The sequence below is a fragment of the Lepidothrix coronata genome, unplaced genomic scaffold (assembly GCF_001604755.1).
Source record: "Lepidothrix coronata isolate B3197 unplaced genomic scaffold, Lepidothrix_coronata-1.0 Scaffold16, whole genome shotgun sequence".
Lineage (NCBI taxonomy): Eukaryota > Metazoa > Chordata > Aves > Passeriformes > Pipridae > Lepidothrix > Lepidothrix coronata.
Window position 1 is genome coordinate 673,965 of NW_016690196.1, and position 19,690 is coordinate 693,654.

Consider the following 19,690-nt stretch of genomic DNA (forward strand, 5'->3'; position numbering starts at 1 on the left):
TACTGTCAACACCTGAGGCAATGCCAGACACAGTCACCTTAGCAGATTGGCAAAGAACAACCAGGAGTGCAGTTTTCTGGTTTGGGGAAAGACTAGCAATGGTGGGCTACAGCATAATTAAAACCAAAACCAGCAAGCAACAAATAAAATTTCGAAAAAATCATCCCTTGTCTGTACATGTTACATTAGACTGTCCTTGATGGCAAGTCTTTTTTCCCATGAAAATAACTCAATTCTCCTTTCCCCAGCCACAGCAGAATCCTGCTCCCATCTGCACAGAGCACTCTAAACCCAGATACGACGCTTGGACAGTTTGTACCCTTGTGAGATCTGCTGCATATTATACAAATTAAGCACTGTCCTTGGTACTCTGGAACAGGATGGACCTCTTCTTCTATCTTGTTTCCTTCGCAGAGAAAGCACTAAGCATATAATTGTCACCCCTAGGAAGGTGAAATGGTTTAAGAGATGAGTTTCTGCAAAATGTAGCAAAGCCTGAAGAAAACTAAATCAGTAAGCACTCATGCAAGCTCACTATAAAACAAACAAACAAACAATAACAAAAAACGCCACAAAACTAATGACACAACAGGAACACAAACACAAAAAAGTCAAATTCCAGCAATAAAAATACAATAGCCATGTTTGGCTTGATAACCCAATGGCTCCCTCTACAGGGTGACATACCTTATTTGGATATAAAATGATTTTGCTATGGAACTGATGTACCTCTCAAGGGAACAAGCTGTTTCCAAGGGAAGCTGTTATATTCTTAGGATCAGTGAATTTACTAAGTTCAGATGTAACTGTTTGCTATGTGCAAAATAAATGTATGGATATAGTAGATTTAAAGTACTTGCTGTCTCACTTGAACATGATTCTCTCAAAAATTTCTGTATGTACCAATTCAGTTCCTTTCCCCAATACTAAATAAATGATATCTTCACAAACTTCCTTCCAATAAGGTAAAGATCTCAAATATATTTTGTTTTCTTCTTTACTTATCAGAGTCCACACATCTGGGCCTTCTGTTAGAAAAGAACACAATCTTTGTAAAAGAATGTTAGAACTAGTTTAAAAAATACCTAGGAAAAAATAAAAACATGGAAGGGCCTTCACTCAGAAAAAGCAATGCCTTGTTAGTCTAAAAGTTCTATTTCAAAGAACAATAAATGCCTAGATAAAGAAAGGAAGACATGGTTACCCAATTTTCCGATATTTGACATTTTCGCTATAATTTCTGTTGCTGTTCATTATCTTTTAGAGAAAGACATCATCATTTATATGCCTCTTTGTAGTGTTTCAAGGACTGGTTATTAGGATCTGATGTTCAAAAGCTAAGGCTTGGGACATGCTGTTCCTGGGAAACATTCTGTCCACTTTAGGTAGCAACATGTCCATTTCTAATAACTAATTTCTCAGTCACCTTGGAAATTGGGAGCATATGATCTTCCAGATTCCTTTTAGAAGCTGAGTGTTTTTTACAGTAATACCCTCATCTGGATGTATAAAATGTAGTTAGAGAAAACTCAGAGTAAATATGATTATTATCCTATCACACATTATTGCAGCAATAGGTACCAATAAGCTATTTCAATACAACTGTTGAAGCAAATGCTCCCCACTGTCAGTACATTTCATAACAATTCTCTGGAAAGCATACACACTATTAACTTCAATAGAAGTAGCTTCAGGGCAGGAGACAGACCACTATATCCTAAGCTTTTACTTAAATATGTCTGAAATTCATGAGTTGGACTATTTTGTGTAGCCATAAATAGCTATGCTACTTGAAATATTTATATACTGAACATCTCTAGATGCTGTTATATACTCTTTAACATCCTAAGTATGTACTAGTCATATGGCTACCATTAGCTCCTCACACCTGAAGAAACATCAGGCATTGTTCCAATGCTTTTGAAAAGAGAAGGATGTCTTTCTACGTGGTTTTTTTTTTCCCCTATCCTGTCCTACTAGTCCCTTATTTTAGAAGTTTTCAGGCAACTAAGAAACTGTGATTTGTAAAGTTTCATTTTCTGATGGGTTCAAATAAACACTTATTTTACAACTATCTCTACAAAGCTGCAAGTCATGAATAATAGGAACCATCATGTGACTGGTATTGTGTGATGTACATAGATGCTGTACTAACACTATCTACCCAAAAGATCTTTTAAGGTCTTGCCCGATTGTGTAAGTGCCCCTTTGTAAAGGCTTCAGCATGCCTTAGAAAAGAGCAACTGCAGATGGAATTTGCACTGACACTGTTCTAGATATCAGCCATGGCACATTCCATGTGCTCAATACTCTCCTCACACCAGGACAGCAAATCAAATGAAAGGCACAGTGTATTGAGGGCATATTGTTGCAAGTCAGTTAGATAAACCATAAAGACAATGGGATGTGTGAAGCTGAAGAGTATTTTCTCAATAATGTCTCAGATCAATCCATCGCAGAAACAAAATCCCATTTTAGCTACACCTGGAAGCTCATTAAAATAACAGAAATTCAGTTAATATAAATAAATAAGAGGGTGGTAGCAAGCCTATTAAATAAATTTTAATAGTTCTACACTGTATCCTGGCCTCAGTCTCAATGATTTATCTGTGAAGATAGACTGGTGAAAACTAGCAAGGCTAATCGATATACATACACTTTAGTCTCCCTCTGAGCAGACCTCAGGCTCTTTTGAGAAGTAACAGATGGAATTTTATCTTCACTTGGAGAAAGTTTCAGCAAGGCAAAAAATTGATTTAGAAGCACTTTAATATGCTGCTCCAGAATCATGTCTACACAATCTATATAACCAGCCAATCTGGCTGGATACTCCAGAATGTGCAAAGACGAAAACTCCTCAAATTATCACTGTGACATCTGCGATTTCCTATTAGTTACAGATATCTATTTCCCAAAATATTTCAAAGACAGAAGTATACGCAATATCGACAAAATATAATAGACATGAAACAGTGAATCTTCCCATATGCAAGGGAAATGTGCAATGAGAACACGTTTTTAGGAGACCAGGTCCATTCATCTATCCGCAGGCACCGGGCTGAGCAAGCCACAAGAGGGAGCGCAAACACTGTTGGAAAATGTAAAGAAACTGGAGGAAAAAGGGACAGGGCCAGGCAGCGTTTGATGCCAAGTCTGTTGCTAATAACGGGCATTCTAATTTGTACTAAAAATCTATTTAATTTCCTCGTTAGCTTTAATGCATGACAAGTTTTTCTTCAATACTAATCTGATAAAAACAGAGCGAGAAAAAAGAATTCATAATATTCAGCTTGAGCTGGATAAATGGAATGCAGAGACAGGTCAGAGCAGCAGGCAAAGCAGCCTTGGGCGTCAGGCAAGTGGAACTAAAAGACTGCAGCACTTGCCTGCGGCAGAAAAAAAGGGAGATAAGCTGCAGCACTTCTCCCGTCTGTTTTTCATCCTGCTTTTGCTACCATTGAGGGAGGGGTGGGGGCACACGCAACTACCAGTCCAACTCAAAAGGGGCAGCTACTGCCACTCTTTAATAGCAGCAGGAACAGGCATCCCCACCCTCTGGGACTCCCCCAGCCTCACTTCCCCTTCTCCTCCTTTCCTTCGTGAGAGACAAAAAATAACGCTCCTTAACTGCGGTGAAATAGATTGACAAAAAAAATACCTGATAACAGACAGTTTCAAACTGAGATGTTTATATGTGGGTCAAATATGAGTTTGTAAAATCCTCCAACCTCATAGCCAGATTTTTCTCTTCTCTTACCTCCGGATGTTAGACAGTCAAATTTCGTTCTTGAGCTGAAGGTTGTTTATATAAGCCAAGGATAAATGTGTTCTTAAAGGCTGTTCTTTCTGGGTGGTTTAGCACAGTATAGTTGTTTCATATCTATTTCACTTAGCTGTTGCAGTATTCCAGCAGGAAACAGCAGCAGGAGACTGATGTTATGCAAGGGATAGGAGCAAAAAGGATATGCTTGTGAATACTGATCTTCTGACTGATATAACCATTGTGATAAAAAATAATGTCTTAGTAGTACAAGACTCAACTCTTCTGCATGAAGTTAGATACATTCTGCATCAATCTAGTTTCTTCTGGGAGCTGAAAAAGAAGAAAGGTCACAAGGCTGTAGGACAGATCTGTACCATACATCCCACAGTTTCCTGCCTCCATGGGATCCAGGGCAGCAGCAGCAGAAGCCCCAGCACTGGAAGATGGGTGGGCACAGCTTCATGATTTGTGTCTGTCTCAAAACACAGGGGGGATCCCTTTCCCAGAGTGGAAGTGGTGCTGAAATGTCTCCCAACAGAGTCCTGACATAATGGAAGGCAACAAGTCAACTGAGACTCCTGCATTTACAGGTTACAAATGGCATTCTAACTAAATCGTCCTATGTATTTTTCCAGTAATGCATGAACTCAATGAAACATCATTAAGAGAAATTAATTGGCTCTGAGGCTATCACCTGTCATTTCCCTTTGCATGCAGGATCATGAAAGTTCTCACCAACTAGTCTATTTAATATCTTCATAAGTTATGTACCCTGCTCATCTCTTCCTATCCTTTTGCCCTTCACATTTTCTCCTTCTCCTTTTTCTTAGTCTGCATTTCTGTTACTTTATGAACAGCTAATTGACCAAATGATAATGCTAACCATCTTCCATTCCCTGTAATGGGAGAGAAAGGTCTAGCATAAATCTCTGCATCTCCACTGTAATAAACGATTCAGCTGTGACAACTTCAGCATGGACCAAAGATAGACTTGAAATTTTTAAAAAACAAAACTGTGAATAACGTGGTGCTACTCAAAGACTGAGTGTTACAATACTTACATTCTGTAAGGTGGGAATTTTGCAGTAAACAGATAAAATAGTTGCGCTTGAAAGATGAGCAAATAGGTCTGCAGCATTCTAACTTCACACAGCCACACTTACAGGCCATAAGAACAAGGTATCTCAAATAGTTCACAGAAGTTTTAATTTTAGGCCACTAATTCACACAGAGTAGCCAAGATAACAAATTTATTACAACTTTTAGTGTTTAGTTTTCATATATTGTTACATAATTGTTAGTGTGATAAATATTGTAGTGGTAAATATTTTGCACATCAATTATTACAAAAAATCATACACTGTTTTTGATAATGATTCAAATTTTACCTTAATAAATCTGAACAGTGGATAGTTTCTCTTTACAAAACTTATACTTGTTTTTTTCAAAGGTCAGCTGAAATACAGAAATACTATCATTTTCTCAGGACCTAGTGCTACCCTTCCTGCTGTATCCAACAAGCAATGATACCAAACCATCTTCCACTTGGTGGGAAAAAAAAATATTTCACTGAGAACAAAATGATGGAAATAAGGTTCATTTAATCACTCACTGAAGGTTCAATATACAGAAAACACTAAAATAGCAGAAGTTTTGTTACAAGGATGGAACCATGGAATGGTAATGTACATATTTCCCTGTTTGTAAATATAAATATGCATACATATGCAGTGATCACTGGCTGAAAATATAGATCTTGACATTGTAATGAACATGTTTTAGTAAGGGCGGATCTTTGACATGGTAAAAACATTTGTCTATGCATTTGTAGCAAAACAAAAAATACGAATATGAAAGAAACGAAGACAAGCATTTATCATCTGTTTTCTCTCAGATTATATTATTTAATCTAGAAACCAGAGTGGATTCCAGATGCACTTTTAAATATGACACAGAGCCAGTTTACCAGTGCCAAAGCTCTAGAGGGGTGCACATACAACAAATTTGCCCCTTCAAAAGCACAGGCACACGCATGACAAGTCAGTCACTTGTTCTGAGTTGTGGTCACTCCCTGCCCTCAGGAACTAGCTGAATGCATCTAGATTTTGAAGTTTTATTCTTGACTGTAGGACCAGTGGCTACAGTGCCAACAGTTATTCAGAATGTTCCCTTTATAACTCTCAGAAGATTTGCCCCCAGGGGATGCAAGTAGTTTCGTAATTGCTTTTTTTCCTCAGCTTTCACAGAGGTGGAAAAGCTGCATGTTGCAAATCCACACTGCCCATTTAGCAGGGTGAGGCAGAGAAATTACAGAGTTGCAGCAGATGTGGTAAAGACCTCACTGCCATAATTCAAAATTAGTTCTCCAATACTGACAGGAAACCGTGTTTGGGGGACAATCCTATTGCCATTTTGTACCAGCAACACTTAGAAAGGTGACGGTAGGAAAAAAAAAATCTATCTGTTCTGTTCACTGAGCTCCAAGCAAGACAATCATTACTCACACTGCAACTTAGGCAAAAGTCACCCTGGTCTTCCCTAACCATTACTTGTGCTGAACCATTACAGGTTCAGAATTAATACCAGATGATGCTCATGGTCCATATGAAAAATGGATGCAAGATAAAAATCTATAAAGTGCAAATTGTAACAAAAAAACCTCCAATTTTTCCTTTTCACTGACCTTTCTTCATTAGTGCTTTAATTTGCATGATCTTCTTCACTGTGTAACCCAGGGACTACCAGGTAGCACCAAAAGAATGGCTTGTTCTCTACAGATGGACAGCTTTCTGGAACCTTCTGGTTTACCCATAATTCCACTCATTCCCACCCCCCAGTCTGCAAAGCACCAATTCAGGCCAACTAAAGTGCAGTCAACTTCACACCTTCTTTATTCTTCCTTGATAATTCTATGCACTGGCAGTTCAGGGATCAATGGGATAACTGAAGCTCAAAGAAACCTCAGGAAATTTCTTGTCTGACTTGTTCCACTGCTTGGCTGTCCTTGGGGTGAAAAGGCTTTTTCTTACATCCCATCCAGTTCAAATTCGTTGTCTGTGATCTTTCCACTGTAAGTCACCCTGAAGAACCTGGCTCCATCTTACTGAAAAACTCCCCATCTCTATTGGAAGGCTGCTATTGGGTTCCCCTGAAGATGTTTCACCACCAGATTAGTCAAGTGCAACTCCCTCAGCCTCGCCTCAGAGGCAAAGTACTACAACCCTTTGACAATCTTGGTGGGTGGTTCCACTGAACCCACCCCAGTTTACAGATGCCTTTCTTGTACTGGGGTCCCAAAACTGGATGCAGTATCTAGATGTGGTCTTAAGAGGGCTGAGTTTAGGTCATAATCACTTCAGACTACTGACTCCAGTCCTGTCAGTACAGCCTGGGATGCTGGTACCCTTCTTTGCTACCAGGGTGCACTGCAGGCTTATACTCTACTCATTAAGCAACAGGACTCCACATCCTTTTCCCACAGAGCTTCACCCCAAGCAGCCAGGGCCTGACCTGCTGTGTTGCAGCATCATTCTTCCTTTCCAAGTGCAGGACTTTGCAGTTGTCCTTGCTGAATTTTATAACATTTCTGTCAGAGCATTTCTCCAGCCTGACTAAGTTCTGAAAGGCAATCCTACAATATGCTTTAAGAAAATTCAGAGTAAAGACATCCATCAACAATTTTGGAAGAGATTTCAGTTCTGTGACCAAAAATGAACTGCTTGCAGAGCTTCAGATGCAGAATCCCTTCAGTATTTCACAGCTTCAGAATGTGGTTTCCTTTGGCAGCCCACAGACACTGCCACTGAAATTGGTCTCCAGTGTAAATAGTCTAGTGGCTGAAATCCACCTCATTCTCATGTCTCTTCAGTTCATCCCTATAGTGGCTTTACTTGGATGACATTTAGTTTTGTCTCATTGTGTTTACTGCTGTCATCTATTTGCTGAGTGTCATCACTGGTGATAATAAAAATGATAGAGGAAGAGCTGAAAGTCACTTTCTTCTTTGGCCTGTCCCCTGCTTTCTGAGACATAACTATTGGTCGTATTGGTTTGTCATTCCCTGTTGCTGGTGTTTCTTTCATGGTCCTCTGGAATCTCATCAGGCGAAAGCACAGGAGTTGCAAAAGGCATCGGCGAAACTGCAAGAGAGAATAAACAGAATGAAGTTACAACTCCATCAGCATTCACTATCGTGTACAATCCAGTGAAGGGCACAATACAGTAAATGACTCAAAATAACAGATTTCTGCATATTTTCCACCTTGTTCTCAGTTAGTTGCAGTGCTGTAACAAACATGGTGGTTTTTTAGCAGCTACTTTTTTCTCTACACCAGAGCTGAATAGGATCACCAAGCCAGTAGAGGGCACTGAAATGCAATTTAATATTTTACCAGCCACAGAATCTACAATCCGCAATCTGCAAAGGACAAGAGAACGAGGCTTGAAAATGTGCTACAGGTATTGTTCCCACATTCAAAAATCACACATTTTATCTAGCAGGGAAAGAATAATCTCTGAAACACTTCCCAGGAGGATGCAGAGGGAAGGAACAAGGGGAGGAAGGGGATACAAAGTGATGTTTTCTACCTTTACCTTAAAATAACTCCAGGGTCTGGAATTGTGTCAAAAGCATCGAACGTCACAGATGTAAAATCAAATTTCAATGGTCGGTAACACATAAGTAAAATGCATCCACTGAATACGGAAGGAACAGAAGCAGACTAGAAGCTACCTATGGTACAGGAAGTCTGTTCTACCTTGTGACTAAATAATGCAAGGCATTCAGTAAAGGTTCACACGCATATATAGAATGATTATTCCAGTAGTAGAGCTGTTTTAATTGTCCAGTTATGGTCTCCCCTTCAACAAAACTAAGATCCAGATATAGAGGTTAAAGGATGCACTCATTCAGTAGATCCATATCTGCACACTTTTAAAGCTCAAATATGATCCTTTGAGGAAATTCTCTAATTTTACAAGAAATAAGAGGGCAACCTCCTCTTCTTTTAATAACCCATAACAAGACTTGCCTGGAACATAGGAAGAGGACTTCATACAACCAATCAAAACACCAAACAAACCCAAAACAACAACAACAAAAAAACCCCCACAAGTAAAAATAGTGGGGAGTGCCAGAAAACAATCGGAAAATAACCCATCTTTTTTCTGAAAAGGGAGTAGGATATCTTTTTTCAACAGCCTTCCATTTAGCTCTGTTAAGGATTATTCTGTATTATCCTGCATGGCCAGTGACTCTGCTTGCCCAGCTATTATGCAAGAAGCTCTCCAACATGCCAGTTTGGAATAAGGTTTAGTTATAGAAAATTAATCCTACTTTGACACGGGGGAGACCATAGGTCCCATTGGGAAGGGGACCTAGCCAATTACAAGATGACAGAGAGAGCTAAACTGGTGCATGAAAATGGTCGTGTGGAGGCCTTGAAGACCTCAGAGAAAGTGTTCTACCTCTGAGTAGCAATGAAGTGAGAGAGCGTAAGCATTTTAGAACAGGTCAGATAAAGGAAGGATATTACAGAGAACTGGGTTTAGTGATTTAGTTATTTTGCCCTTCTGAGGGCAAAATAACACAAAAAAAAATAAGCAAAAAATATCATCATTTTGGTTCTAATCTGGAATTAGAGGCGAGTGAGAAACACTTCACAACACATCTCCAACAAGTGTGTTCAGATGATTGATTCTTATCCTGGCTATGTCTTTATTGGCATTGTGCCTGGTACCAGTTTGATTTGCTTCTGGGTATCAGAACCTACAAACTGTTTTTCAGATAAACTAGATTCTGACATCTAGGTACAGAATCAGTGTATTAAAGAAAACACCCTGTTGAAAAACGGTCTTTTTGAACACGACTGTTGTGAGCTCTCCATATCCAGGCCAGCTCTGGTATTGTGCAGCTGTGTAACCATGGATCAGCCTGCTGTGAAATGATCTGTTGGGGAAGAACTGAAAGATGCCACATCGAGGGCCTCCTGCCTTTACTCAGAAAAGCATTTAAACTCACTCTTAACCTGGTCCTGACCTGAGCTGCACGGCAGCTTTTGCTTGGCTGCCCACCTGGCTGATTGGACCCACTGACTTTGCTGCCTCATCCCTACAGACTGCTGGCTGGCCCAGGTTGCTACCAATGTAGGAAATCACAGAAAATTCTCATCTCTATAATGAACTAACAGATAAGGAAAACTCAGGAAAATCCTTCTAGCAATAATTCATGGGTTTTTACCCTTTGCCAAGTGATACCAAACTCCAGGTATCTCTAACTCTATGGTTTCAGAAGTTTACAATGTGCATGTTACGCTAGTTAGTGTTAGTATTAATACACCAAGTTATTGTTGAAACACTGACCAAGTTAGTGTTCTTGGTTATGGTGAAGTATGTTAATGTCTAAATAAATTCACCGACACCACTTAGCTGCAATCAGCGGTTATCTTCACAGTTACAATGATTTACAGAACGATGTATGGTTTTCTAGTTTCCATCTATTTGGCATGCCTCTGATAACTCCAAATACTTCCATGCTCTCTTTACTCTGTAAAGCACTGAAAGGAGCTAGTTACCACCATTAACTCAGCAGTCTACTTTTTGTAATGAAGACTACAGAAGCAGACAAAAATACAAACTTTCTTCACATAGATAAGTATGTCTTCTTAACATAATTTGTCTCCAAAAAACATTTAACTGTCATCCACATGAGATTCTGGCTTTGAGTACTGTGAAGGTCTGGTGTAGTATTTGAAATACTATGCTGAGTTTTCTTCTTCCTAAAAACACAGACAACAGATATTCTGAATTTTCTCTGATGGAGTTCTGTTGTGGTATGGGAGCAATTCATATGAGCTCTTCTAGTTGTAGTCCATTTCATGGGTAAACTGTCAAAACTGGACACTTAAATTCTGACACTCTTTCCCATCTCTTCCATGGGAGTTTAATGTCTCAATTCACATATGAGCAAACCCAATTTCTAATCCGGTGGTACTTTAAGCATCATCAGGTATTTTAATTCTACTAGACTGTCACCTTTTATCCTAGCTGTTCAATTTTTTGAAAAATTTAAGCTTTTCAGATTAAAGTATATCAGATCTAAGCTCCACAATTATGATATTGGCTACTAATCATTCAAAAAAGAAAATCTTTAATTTACCTACCTTTCTACTCATGAAGATGTAGATGACTGGATTATAAGCAGTGCTTGACTTGGCAAAGAAAGATGGGATGATAGCTACAGTTGGAGTTACAAGGTTGCTATATCCATATGTTATCAGGAGGGAGACCACTGCATAGGGCATCCAACAAATAAGGAACGTGGAGATCATCAAGAAACACATTTTAGCCACTTTCTTTTCATATTTTAGAAGTTTGATCACTTGAACACTCTGGAAATCTTCTACACTGCGAAGCTGTAGAAGAAAAAGATAAAATGGTAAGGTAAAATAGCTCTATGTTTTACTGGAAACTGAATAGTTCTACATTTATTTATAACTAACTCATTCACTAATTTAGTTTTAGGCACAGACACTATACACCTTATCTTGTGAACCACAATTCTTCTGGAAGTTTACATCATGTTTCCCAGACTTACTATTAAGTGTAAAAATACAATCTGAAGAAAAATAGAATAGTGAATCTACTAGAAAACAATAAACCCAGTGATGTTACAAAACACGCTGCAGTTATCATTGCAAGTATTTTAGAAAAATAACTTGCCCTCATCCACTGGCATTAGCCAGTTCAGTTTATATTTAGTGGTCCTTTAGTGTCTGACTAGTTAGACAATGCTGTAAATCCGTGTCATCAGAAGTCTTTGGAGAAAAGAAAATTTCATAAAAGATTTCCCTGTACTGCTCTACCACTTCGTTACCCTAAAATTATGAAATTGCTAAAGCAAAATACTAGGCAGCAGATTACCAGAACTATCTGAGTGAGTCATAAAATGAGGAAAAGATGGGTTATGTATGTGAGCATTTTCCATAAGTTATCAGTGGTGCCAATATTGTTGACCACAAACCAGAATGGGTCCAGACTAATTACCACAGAATATGAATCAATAACACTTTCTGATACTAAGGATCTGGACTGAATTAAAAGGGGTTGCCTTAACATGGAAAACTGTTTTAACAGGGCTTCATCTCCACTTGGAAGAGTTTCACAGGGTTATCTTCTCAAGAGTGATGAGGAGAGAGAATTCATGAATCAGAAGAACTGCAAACAGAGTTTACTTTTTCCCTGTTTTCAAGTGAGGATCTGATATGGATTAGTGAGCATAAGCAGTTCCCTAACCTTCCCTCCAGTAAAACTACACAACAAATAGACCTTGATAGGTCTAAGTTGGTTCTCCTCCAATCCTACATCCTTTTTAGTGGTGCCTGGTATAGATGAACGTAGATTAAACATTCAGAAGTTTGAATAGGAAGTGAAAGTGCAAATTTGGCTCAGACCCTAGCTTAATATACAGCTTTAAATTTTTTTCAGTGAAAATATTACATTAAGAGAAATCTTACTTGTACTAACTTACCATTCTTACTGCATATAGAATATGGCCATAGCAATAGGCCATGATGCCAACAGGCACTACTAGACAGCCAAGGAAAAAAAGGAGTACAAAGGAGGTATCATTTGGGTCTTTTGACTTCCAGTCCACTGAGCAACCCAGTCCATGAATTTCCAGTGTGTATCTGTTCCAGCCCAAAAGAGGTGCTCCAGTCCAGGCTAATGAGTACAGCCAGATGTATGTGATAGCCCGCCAAGACCAAGAGAAGTCAATCACTTTTGCGTGGACTACTCGAATGTAGCGTTCATAGGCAAGAACAGTGAGAGTCATAATTGAAACAATTCCTGTAAAAAATAAAGAAAATCAATTAAATAGTTCACAAATATTGCAAATGATAGATGTTTCCTTTGCTAGCAGTTTAACTCAAAATTAGTTAGCTCATATTATGAATCTAGCACCAATAAGATTTTTGGGTGACACCCCATTACTCACTAACCACTAGGTCAAACAGCATCACCAACTTCAAAACTACTCGGAGTAGGAAGCTGACATCTGATCCTGATGTCCAATGGCCATGAAGAAGGATAAGAAAAAAAGAGACCAAGCTAATACTTCTTCTTAAACATTACTTAAGTGAGGTTTCATGGTCCAAGGTTTAGGGTTTTTTCTGCTGGCAGTTGTTGCAGGATTTGTTGTTCTTGTGCACTTCTTTGGGGCTTGTGGTTTCTATTTTTGCTGGTTTTGGAGGGCTTTTTTCATTGTTGTTTTGGGTTTTTAAAAGAAATAGCTACCATATGAAATTGAGGTAATCAGCAATAACAAAATGTGTTAAAAACAGTGAATTCAGAGATGAGAATGAAATCAAAAAAAAGCCTTCAACAACTGAAAGCATAGATGTACACCTTTAATCACAGAATCACAGAATATTCTGAGTTAGAAGGGACCCATAAGGATCATCGAGTCAAACTCTTAAAGTGAATAGCCCATAGGGATTGAACCCATGAACTTGATCTTTTTAGCACCATGCTCCAACAACTGAGCTAATCTCAGGGTCACAATGTGAACAAGATGACTAGAAGAATTCTAACTTATTTTAAGATACCCTAGAAGTCTTTGCATTCAAAAAAAACAATCAAGAAAGCAAAGTGTTATGTTGCTGAAGGTGTCCCAGCTGAAAGCCATTTGGTTATTTTGAGTGTCCTTTCCTATCTTGCCACTTTCATAAAAGTATCAGTCTTCATTTATTTATCCACCCTCTTCCTTTTCTGTCCAATTCAAACAATTGTTAACATGCTACAACAGAAATCACATTCATATTTGCCATAACGTGCATGTATACAGTTGTAAGAAGGCTAACTGTGCAGATTTCACTACCAAAGAGAGAATAACCATAACTTAGCAGAAACCTTCAAAGGATATTACAGATACCTGATCTCACTTTGAAAAAAAGGATAAGCATTAATTGAAGACAAATGAACAGTAGCACAAAAGGACCAGGAACATGGATTTTGAAAGGCAACCAAGAGTAACAAAATCTAGAGCAACACATAGCCTCTACACCAAGGTATTTAACAGCAAAACTAGTGCATTATTAACTAAGTATCTCACAGTAGGATATGCTCCAAAATCTCTAAGAAAGTTACTTAATCCTGCAAGCATTAAAGGACTCCTTTTTAAAAGTGATGAGTTTAGCAAGCTTTCTTGATTCACACAAAGGATTAATCTGAAATAAGAAGTGCCAATTCTTGTCATAGATCTCTTAAAAAAATTTTTTTAATATATACTTTTTTGCTAGTTGTCCTTAAATCTTCATCTCAAAAAGTCGCTATTGTTGGGCATGCAGTAACCTTTCACAGTTAGTTTTGTATGGCTTTTACTTGTACAAATTATTGCTGTAGAATTTTATTTTCATGGCTTGTATTGGACTAGTAAATGTTGACTAGACGGTTTCCAAAGACTTAAGGTTTGATTTGGTTTGTGCTCTTTTTTAAATGAAATTGAAAAGTAGTCTTTCATGACCTTTTGTGGGACCTAACATGCTGAAAATATACTGAAGAATGTGGAACTAAGAAAAATACTAGCAGCCATTAGAAAATAACCACAGAATTTTAGTTACTATTCTACACTTATACTGGTTCAGTAAATGCTTTATACAATCAAACACAGTTTACTTTCTAAACACAAGATAAAGCAAGAAGTTCCCCTCCTATTTCTCTTGCCCAAAGATTAGGAATTAGAAAATTTTACCTAACAGTTATGAAAGTCATCCACAGACATGTTTATGGAGGAAAATTCACATCACTCAACTATAGGCTCTCAGTTTGCTTACATAGCATACTGAGGCTTCACGTCTGTGATCAGTGGAGAGGAAGCACAGCTCCTCAGAATGATGAGTCAGAATTCCAAAATTAACCTCTTGCTCTTTACCATCTTCCTTCTCCCTACAACGGCATTCAATGCCCCTGTGTACTTCTAATATTTCCCCATCCATTTTTATGCAAGTACTGAATTCTAGCCATGACAAAGTAATTAAAAGCACACACACTTGGCTGAAAGTACAGGTGTTTAGAAGCAATAATTTACTCAGTCCTTGACATTCTCAGGGAAGGCACTAGATGCTGAATATCTCTAAAAATCAGTAAGTGCACACAGATTTTTTGAACAGCTTTATATCAAGCCCCTTTTTAGTCTGAAACCACTGCTCTTTAAAGGCATAATTGAATTTTCCTCCCTGAACTGTAAACAGGACCTTGGAAAGCCTGTTGGACAGTATGCATCAAAATGCATATCCCTGTTCTGTTGGTATTCAAGAAGCGTCTGCTAGAACGCAGACATGAGGCAAGAAATGCAGGTCACGACATACTACAGTAAATTCCTCTTTGATGTAGGTTCTCTGCTGCAACAAGGTCATAGCAGCAAGAGTAGAGGTTGAAGTAGTTAATCATATAAATAGAAATTGGAAACAAAATATCTTTAGAGGATGAGAAAAAAATGTAGGGAATTTCATTAAAAAAAAGAAAAAGCTCCTTGTGTGCTGTAGAGCCATGACTGCCTTTTTAATTGTGGTAGGTGACATGCAGAAATAGCTGTAAGAACAGGAATACCGACATCTGCCCCAAGGAGATGAGTTTTAAAACACATATTAGAAAGACAAAAGTCCATAACTAGGAGGAAACACACATTGATTCTGGTGGAGAGTGCTGTAGATAATGATGTTTAAGAGTTATTTGGGTTTTCTTGTTCTTGTTACTTCTACAGGGGTCTATAAAACAAATGAATTTTTAAGAAAATAAAACTTCAGTGTTCAACAGGTAGACTAGATCTTGTGAGTGTGCATTGCACCTAAGTAAATATGTTTTTAAATGGCCATGGGACTTTTTCTAGGAAGCAAAGAAAATCCTGAGGAGATTCTGACTGAAGAAAAGAGGAAAATTTTCTGTAATGAAAAGAGCAAGTCATTGAAATAATCTCCCCAGGGAAGTGGTGCATTCTCTGCCATTGGACACTTCTAAAATTCAGCTGGACAGGGTGCTGGGCCATTGTGTTTAGACCACGCTTTTGTCAGGAATGGTTGAGCCAGATGATCCTTGAGGTCCCTTCCAACCTGGTATTCTATGATTCTATGAATATCTTTATTAGTGTACTGTATGATTTGACATCTTTTTTTCAAAAAGAAACAAAGCTTGCAAAAATCTGTAAAAGATAAAACTGACTTTGACTTTACTGTGTAAAGTCTGTGCAATTTAAAGATTATTACCACAAGTTATTTAAACCCTAAACATAAAAGCAGCTGCACAGCTCTCAGTTATACCACAAACTGGGGAGCTCCTGTATTTATTACAACAATGATTGTAATTCTTGGCAACAGTTTTCCAGCATGTAAAAAAAATCATTAAAAACTGTCAAAATTTCTTAGCAGTTTTTGTTCCACTAAAAGTGAGTGGATAATAAGGCCCAGTTTCATACACAATGGCAGGGGAGGTTCTTGGTTTTTAATAGGATTTTAATACAGGCAAAGGTAAGACTGGAATAGAAAATAATTTGAATTTCCCCCCCATCATGCATCTTCTGCACTATGTGTCAATATGCAACCAAAGCCCATCTGATATTTCGAACCAAAACTTTGAGAAAGAAGCAGCACAGATTAGTTCGTGTAGCCAGAACAGCCTCATGGATAGACCATAAAAGCATTAACTGAGTGTCGTATCTGTGAATGATCTGCAGCAATGACTGAACATCATGTAGGTTATTTGAGTTTCACAACTATTGGGAATTTGGGCTATTCTCTGTGCGCACTTCACGTCAACAAATTCTATTCTGAAGCTGCAAAATGCCCAAGGTACAGCTCTAAGTAGCACAAGCTAGAATATGCCTGTCACCTCCACATGTAAGTGATATGAACCAGTAACACTCACGGAGGCATAAATCTTGAAAAAGTCTGTTCAAAATCAATGTGCCACAGTCAGTGGGCAACATGCATGTTGGCACAATGCAGGTTTTTTTCTATATGCTAATAGCACTGTCAGGTTCCAACCAAGCTTCTGCATAATCAAAAAAAGGAATTATATATATATATTTAATCAGTTACTTGGATCTTATTTGGGAAATTACCCGTACCTCTGCTGCAATGATCGCAAAGATGAAAAATTTCTTCTCAAATGAGGAAATTACAATTGAATGAGAAGTGAGGAAGGGTGAATTTAAATATTTTGGGAGCTGAATTTAATGCAATTGGAGACTAGCTTTGATGTTAAGGGATGGTTTCAAGCACATTTATGATATATTCAACATCCTAGACAGTACTGCTGGAACTTTATAACTCTTAGTTATGATTAACAAGTGAAAGAGTTTCAGTTCCTTTCGAGATTATTTTAACTTAGTTACTTGTTTCCCCATGGTAATCTAGGATTCTATTAAACCTGCTCTTTTAACCTATTAATGACAATAACAAGACATCCAACAAACACAACATCTAAAGATGCAGCTATGGAGTAATTGTTAAACCTACAAAATAAAGTCTCAGCTTTCATGAAGTAAACCAGAGTTTCCCACAAGATCTATCTAGATGCACAGTTCAGAAAGAAGTTGTTCATTTTGAAGTCACCCACAAATGGATTCAAGAGCTCATTTCTTAAAGGACCTGCGTCTAAAAATTTCCTACCCCTAGCAGACTTACTTGCAGAGGTCTAGAAATCAGTCTTTAATCGGATTTTTCATCTTTAAAGAAAATAGTTTCTGAATCAGTAATAGCTGTCAGATAAGCTAACAACATACATGTTTATCAGTTTACCCTTGAAGCCAAAGCTGCTTTATCAAACTAATTTCTACTTTTTTCTAATTTTCTTTTAAAGCTAATCCCCTAGATTGATGTGCTCTGTTCTACCATATAACTAAAAGAAATGTAAGAGTGGTTTCAGGTAGACAGCTAAAGCTTGAAACAAATACAAAAAAATTCATCTTTGCATCATAGTTTCATTAGATGTAGTGCACATTTTCTTGTTGTCCCAAATTTTCCCATTGAATGTAAATGAAGCTATAGAGAAGGCTGAATATAATGTTTCACTGCAAAGAGTTCATGAGTGAATCCTGAAGCCTTCATTCAAGTAAAATTCTTATTAAACATCAATGGAGCCTCTGTACATAAGAACTTCATCCATTATCAATTTTGGATTTTTCCCAATGTTTATGTCAAGAAAGATGGAGAGAATTGTTAAATGACTGCAGTTATGGAGCTTAAATGCAGGACTGTGTACAAAGCAATCAAAAGCACTGGTCATCTGTGGTTTGGATAAATCTATTAAACCCATCAGATCCACCAAACGCATCATATTTCAAATGTACGTCTTATTGAGATGAAGTTATCTGTGCTGGGCATTAAAAGATTCTTTGGTTTTTTCAGTGTTCATTAAGCCTTCTTGGCATAACCTATATTTAAAAGCAACTAGGGATAACATACACCTGTAGACACCTTGATTTTCAAATTCTGTGCAAGTCTACATAAAGATGCTCATTTAGTTTGGACAATATTCATATTTTCATTAGAGGAAAAATGGTCTTATTTGCTATACCCTTCTTTTGTCTACTCATTGAACTTCTAGGCAAACTTGAGCACTAGTGGTACGTTATTAATTTCTCTACTTCCAGTCATAGTTGTATATTCAGATCAAAAATTGCAAAGAAACTTGAAAGCTTGCTTCTAGTGTAAAAAAAAATAATAAATTCATAGCACTAACCTGAGTTAGCTAATTCAGGTTAAAACAGAAGTAAGCACAAGGTTTGGATTTGTATTAGCAACCGGAATTCCACACCACAGACAAGTGCTGAAAACAACTTATTAAAAGCAGTGAAAAATATAACCTTCTTGTTATGGATTTCATGGAGCAAAATACATTTCCCCCCCCCCAGTATGGATTAATTCTTAACATTGATTTCTCCATGTTGACTCCGGCTGTGATGTCAAGCTTCAAAACAATCTTAGGAATTTAACACTAAAGAACAAGTTTGAGTGTCCTTAAACTAGTCCTATGCTAAATAAAGCACAAAGGCTGACAAGCATGTACTTGGCAATGCTGTGGTAATTATCCCTAATATTCTATAGGGATAATTGCTATAAAATTCTATAGGGATAAATGCTATAAAATTAAGCAATTTATGAGATTCCATATCCTATGAGGTTGATGGTCTCTGATGCAGGGGAGGAGGGAGAAGGTGGTGGTTATGTGTTAACCTCAATATTATCTCATGATGAATTGTTGCATGCATCTGGTATCTAGCTTTATGCTGCCTAACTTAGCAGACTTCAGGATCTCTTTCATATGCGACACTAGTATGGATCACCTTTTTGCAAAGCTAGGTTCTGCGTATTCCACATGATGAGCAGATGGAATATTCTTCAAGTATGTAACACACCTGGCCAGCCACAATTCCCCCACAGTGCCGACCTGATGCTTTTCAAGTCAAACAGTAGGCTAAAACTCCCCAGTGTTTTATCTGATATGGCAGGAACCCTACACATAGTGTTACCTAGAGCACATACACACCAAAAAATGCCATGTAAGTAGAATACTTGTCACTCTCTCAGAGATTTTCTAAAGGCTGTTTTCAGAGCCATTCCCATCCTATCTCGTCCTCTATATTCCTCCATCTTTGGTTTTTGTTTTTTCAATCCTGCTACCTATGAACATATTATTTCATATCACACATTTTGGTGGGAAAGGACGGAAATACATGGCATTAGCAAGTATAAACACATGGCAGTACCACGTACAAGCAATGCTTTACTTTGCATGCTCAGAAATCAAACTGAAAGGCAAATCTATGACCATAAAGGTTTCAAGTCACAGCTACCATAAAAGTGAGAATACAGCCCATTCATTCAGAAATATTGAAACTTAAGCATCTAATACATATGTTGATTGGGATAT

General features: G+C 37.9%; 1 protein-coding gene across 1 annotated transcript in view; it reads right to left on the reverse strand.

The window, feature by feature from the left end:
* Positions 1 to 5,176: 5,176 nt before the first annotated feature.
* The window catches only part of OPN3 (opsin 3), a 22,799-nt gene continuing 8,285 nt past the window's right edge, over positions 5,177 to 19,690 (reverse strand). The window contains exons 2-4 of the mRNA XM_017806625.1: positions 12,291 to 12,610; positions 10,924 to 11,175; positions 5,177 to 7,902 (exon numbers count right to left, since the gene is read on the reverse strand). Of these exons, the coding sequence (XP_017662114.1) occupies positions 7,639 to 7,902; positions 10,924 to 11,175; positions 12,291 to 12,610 (836 nt within the window). The 3' untranslated portion in view covers positions 5,177 to 7,638. The remainder of the gene's footprint in view (positions 7,903 to 10,923; positions 11,176 to 12,290; positions 12,611 to 19,690) is intronic.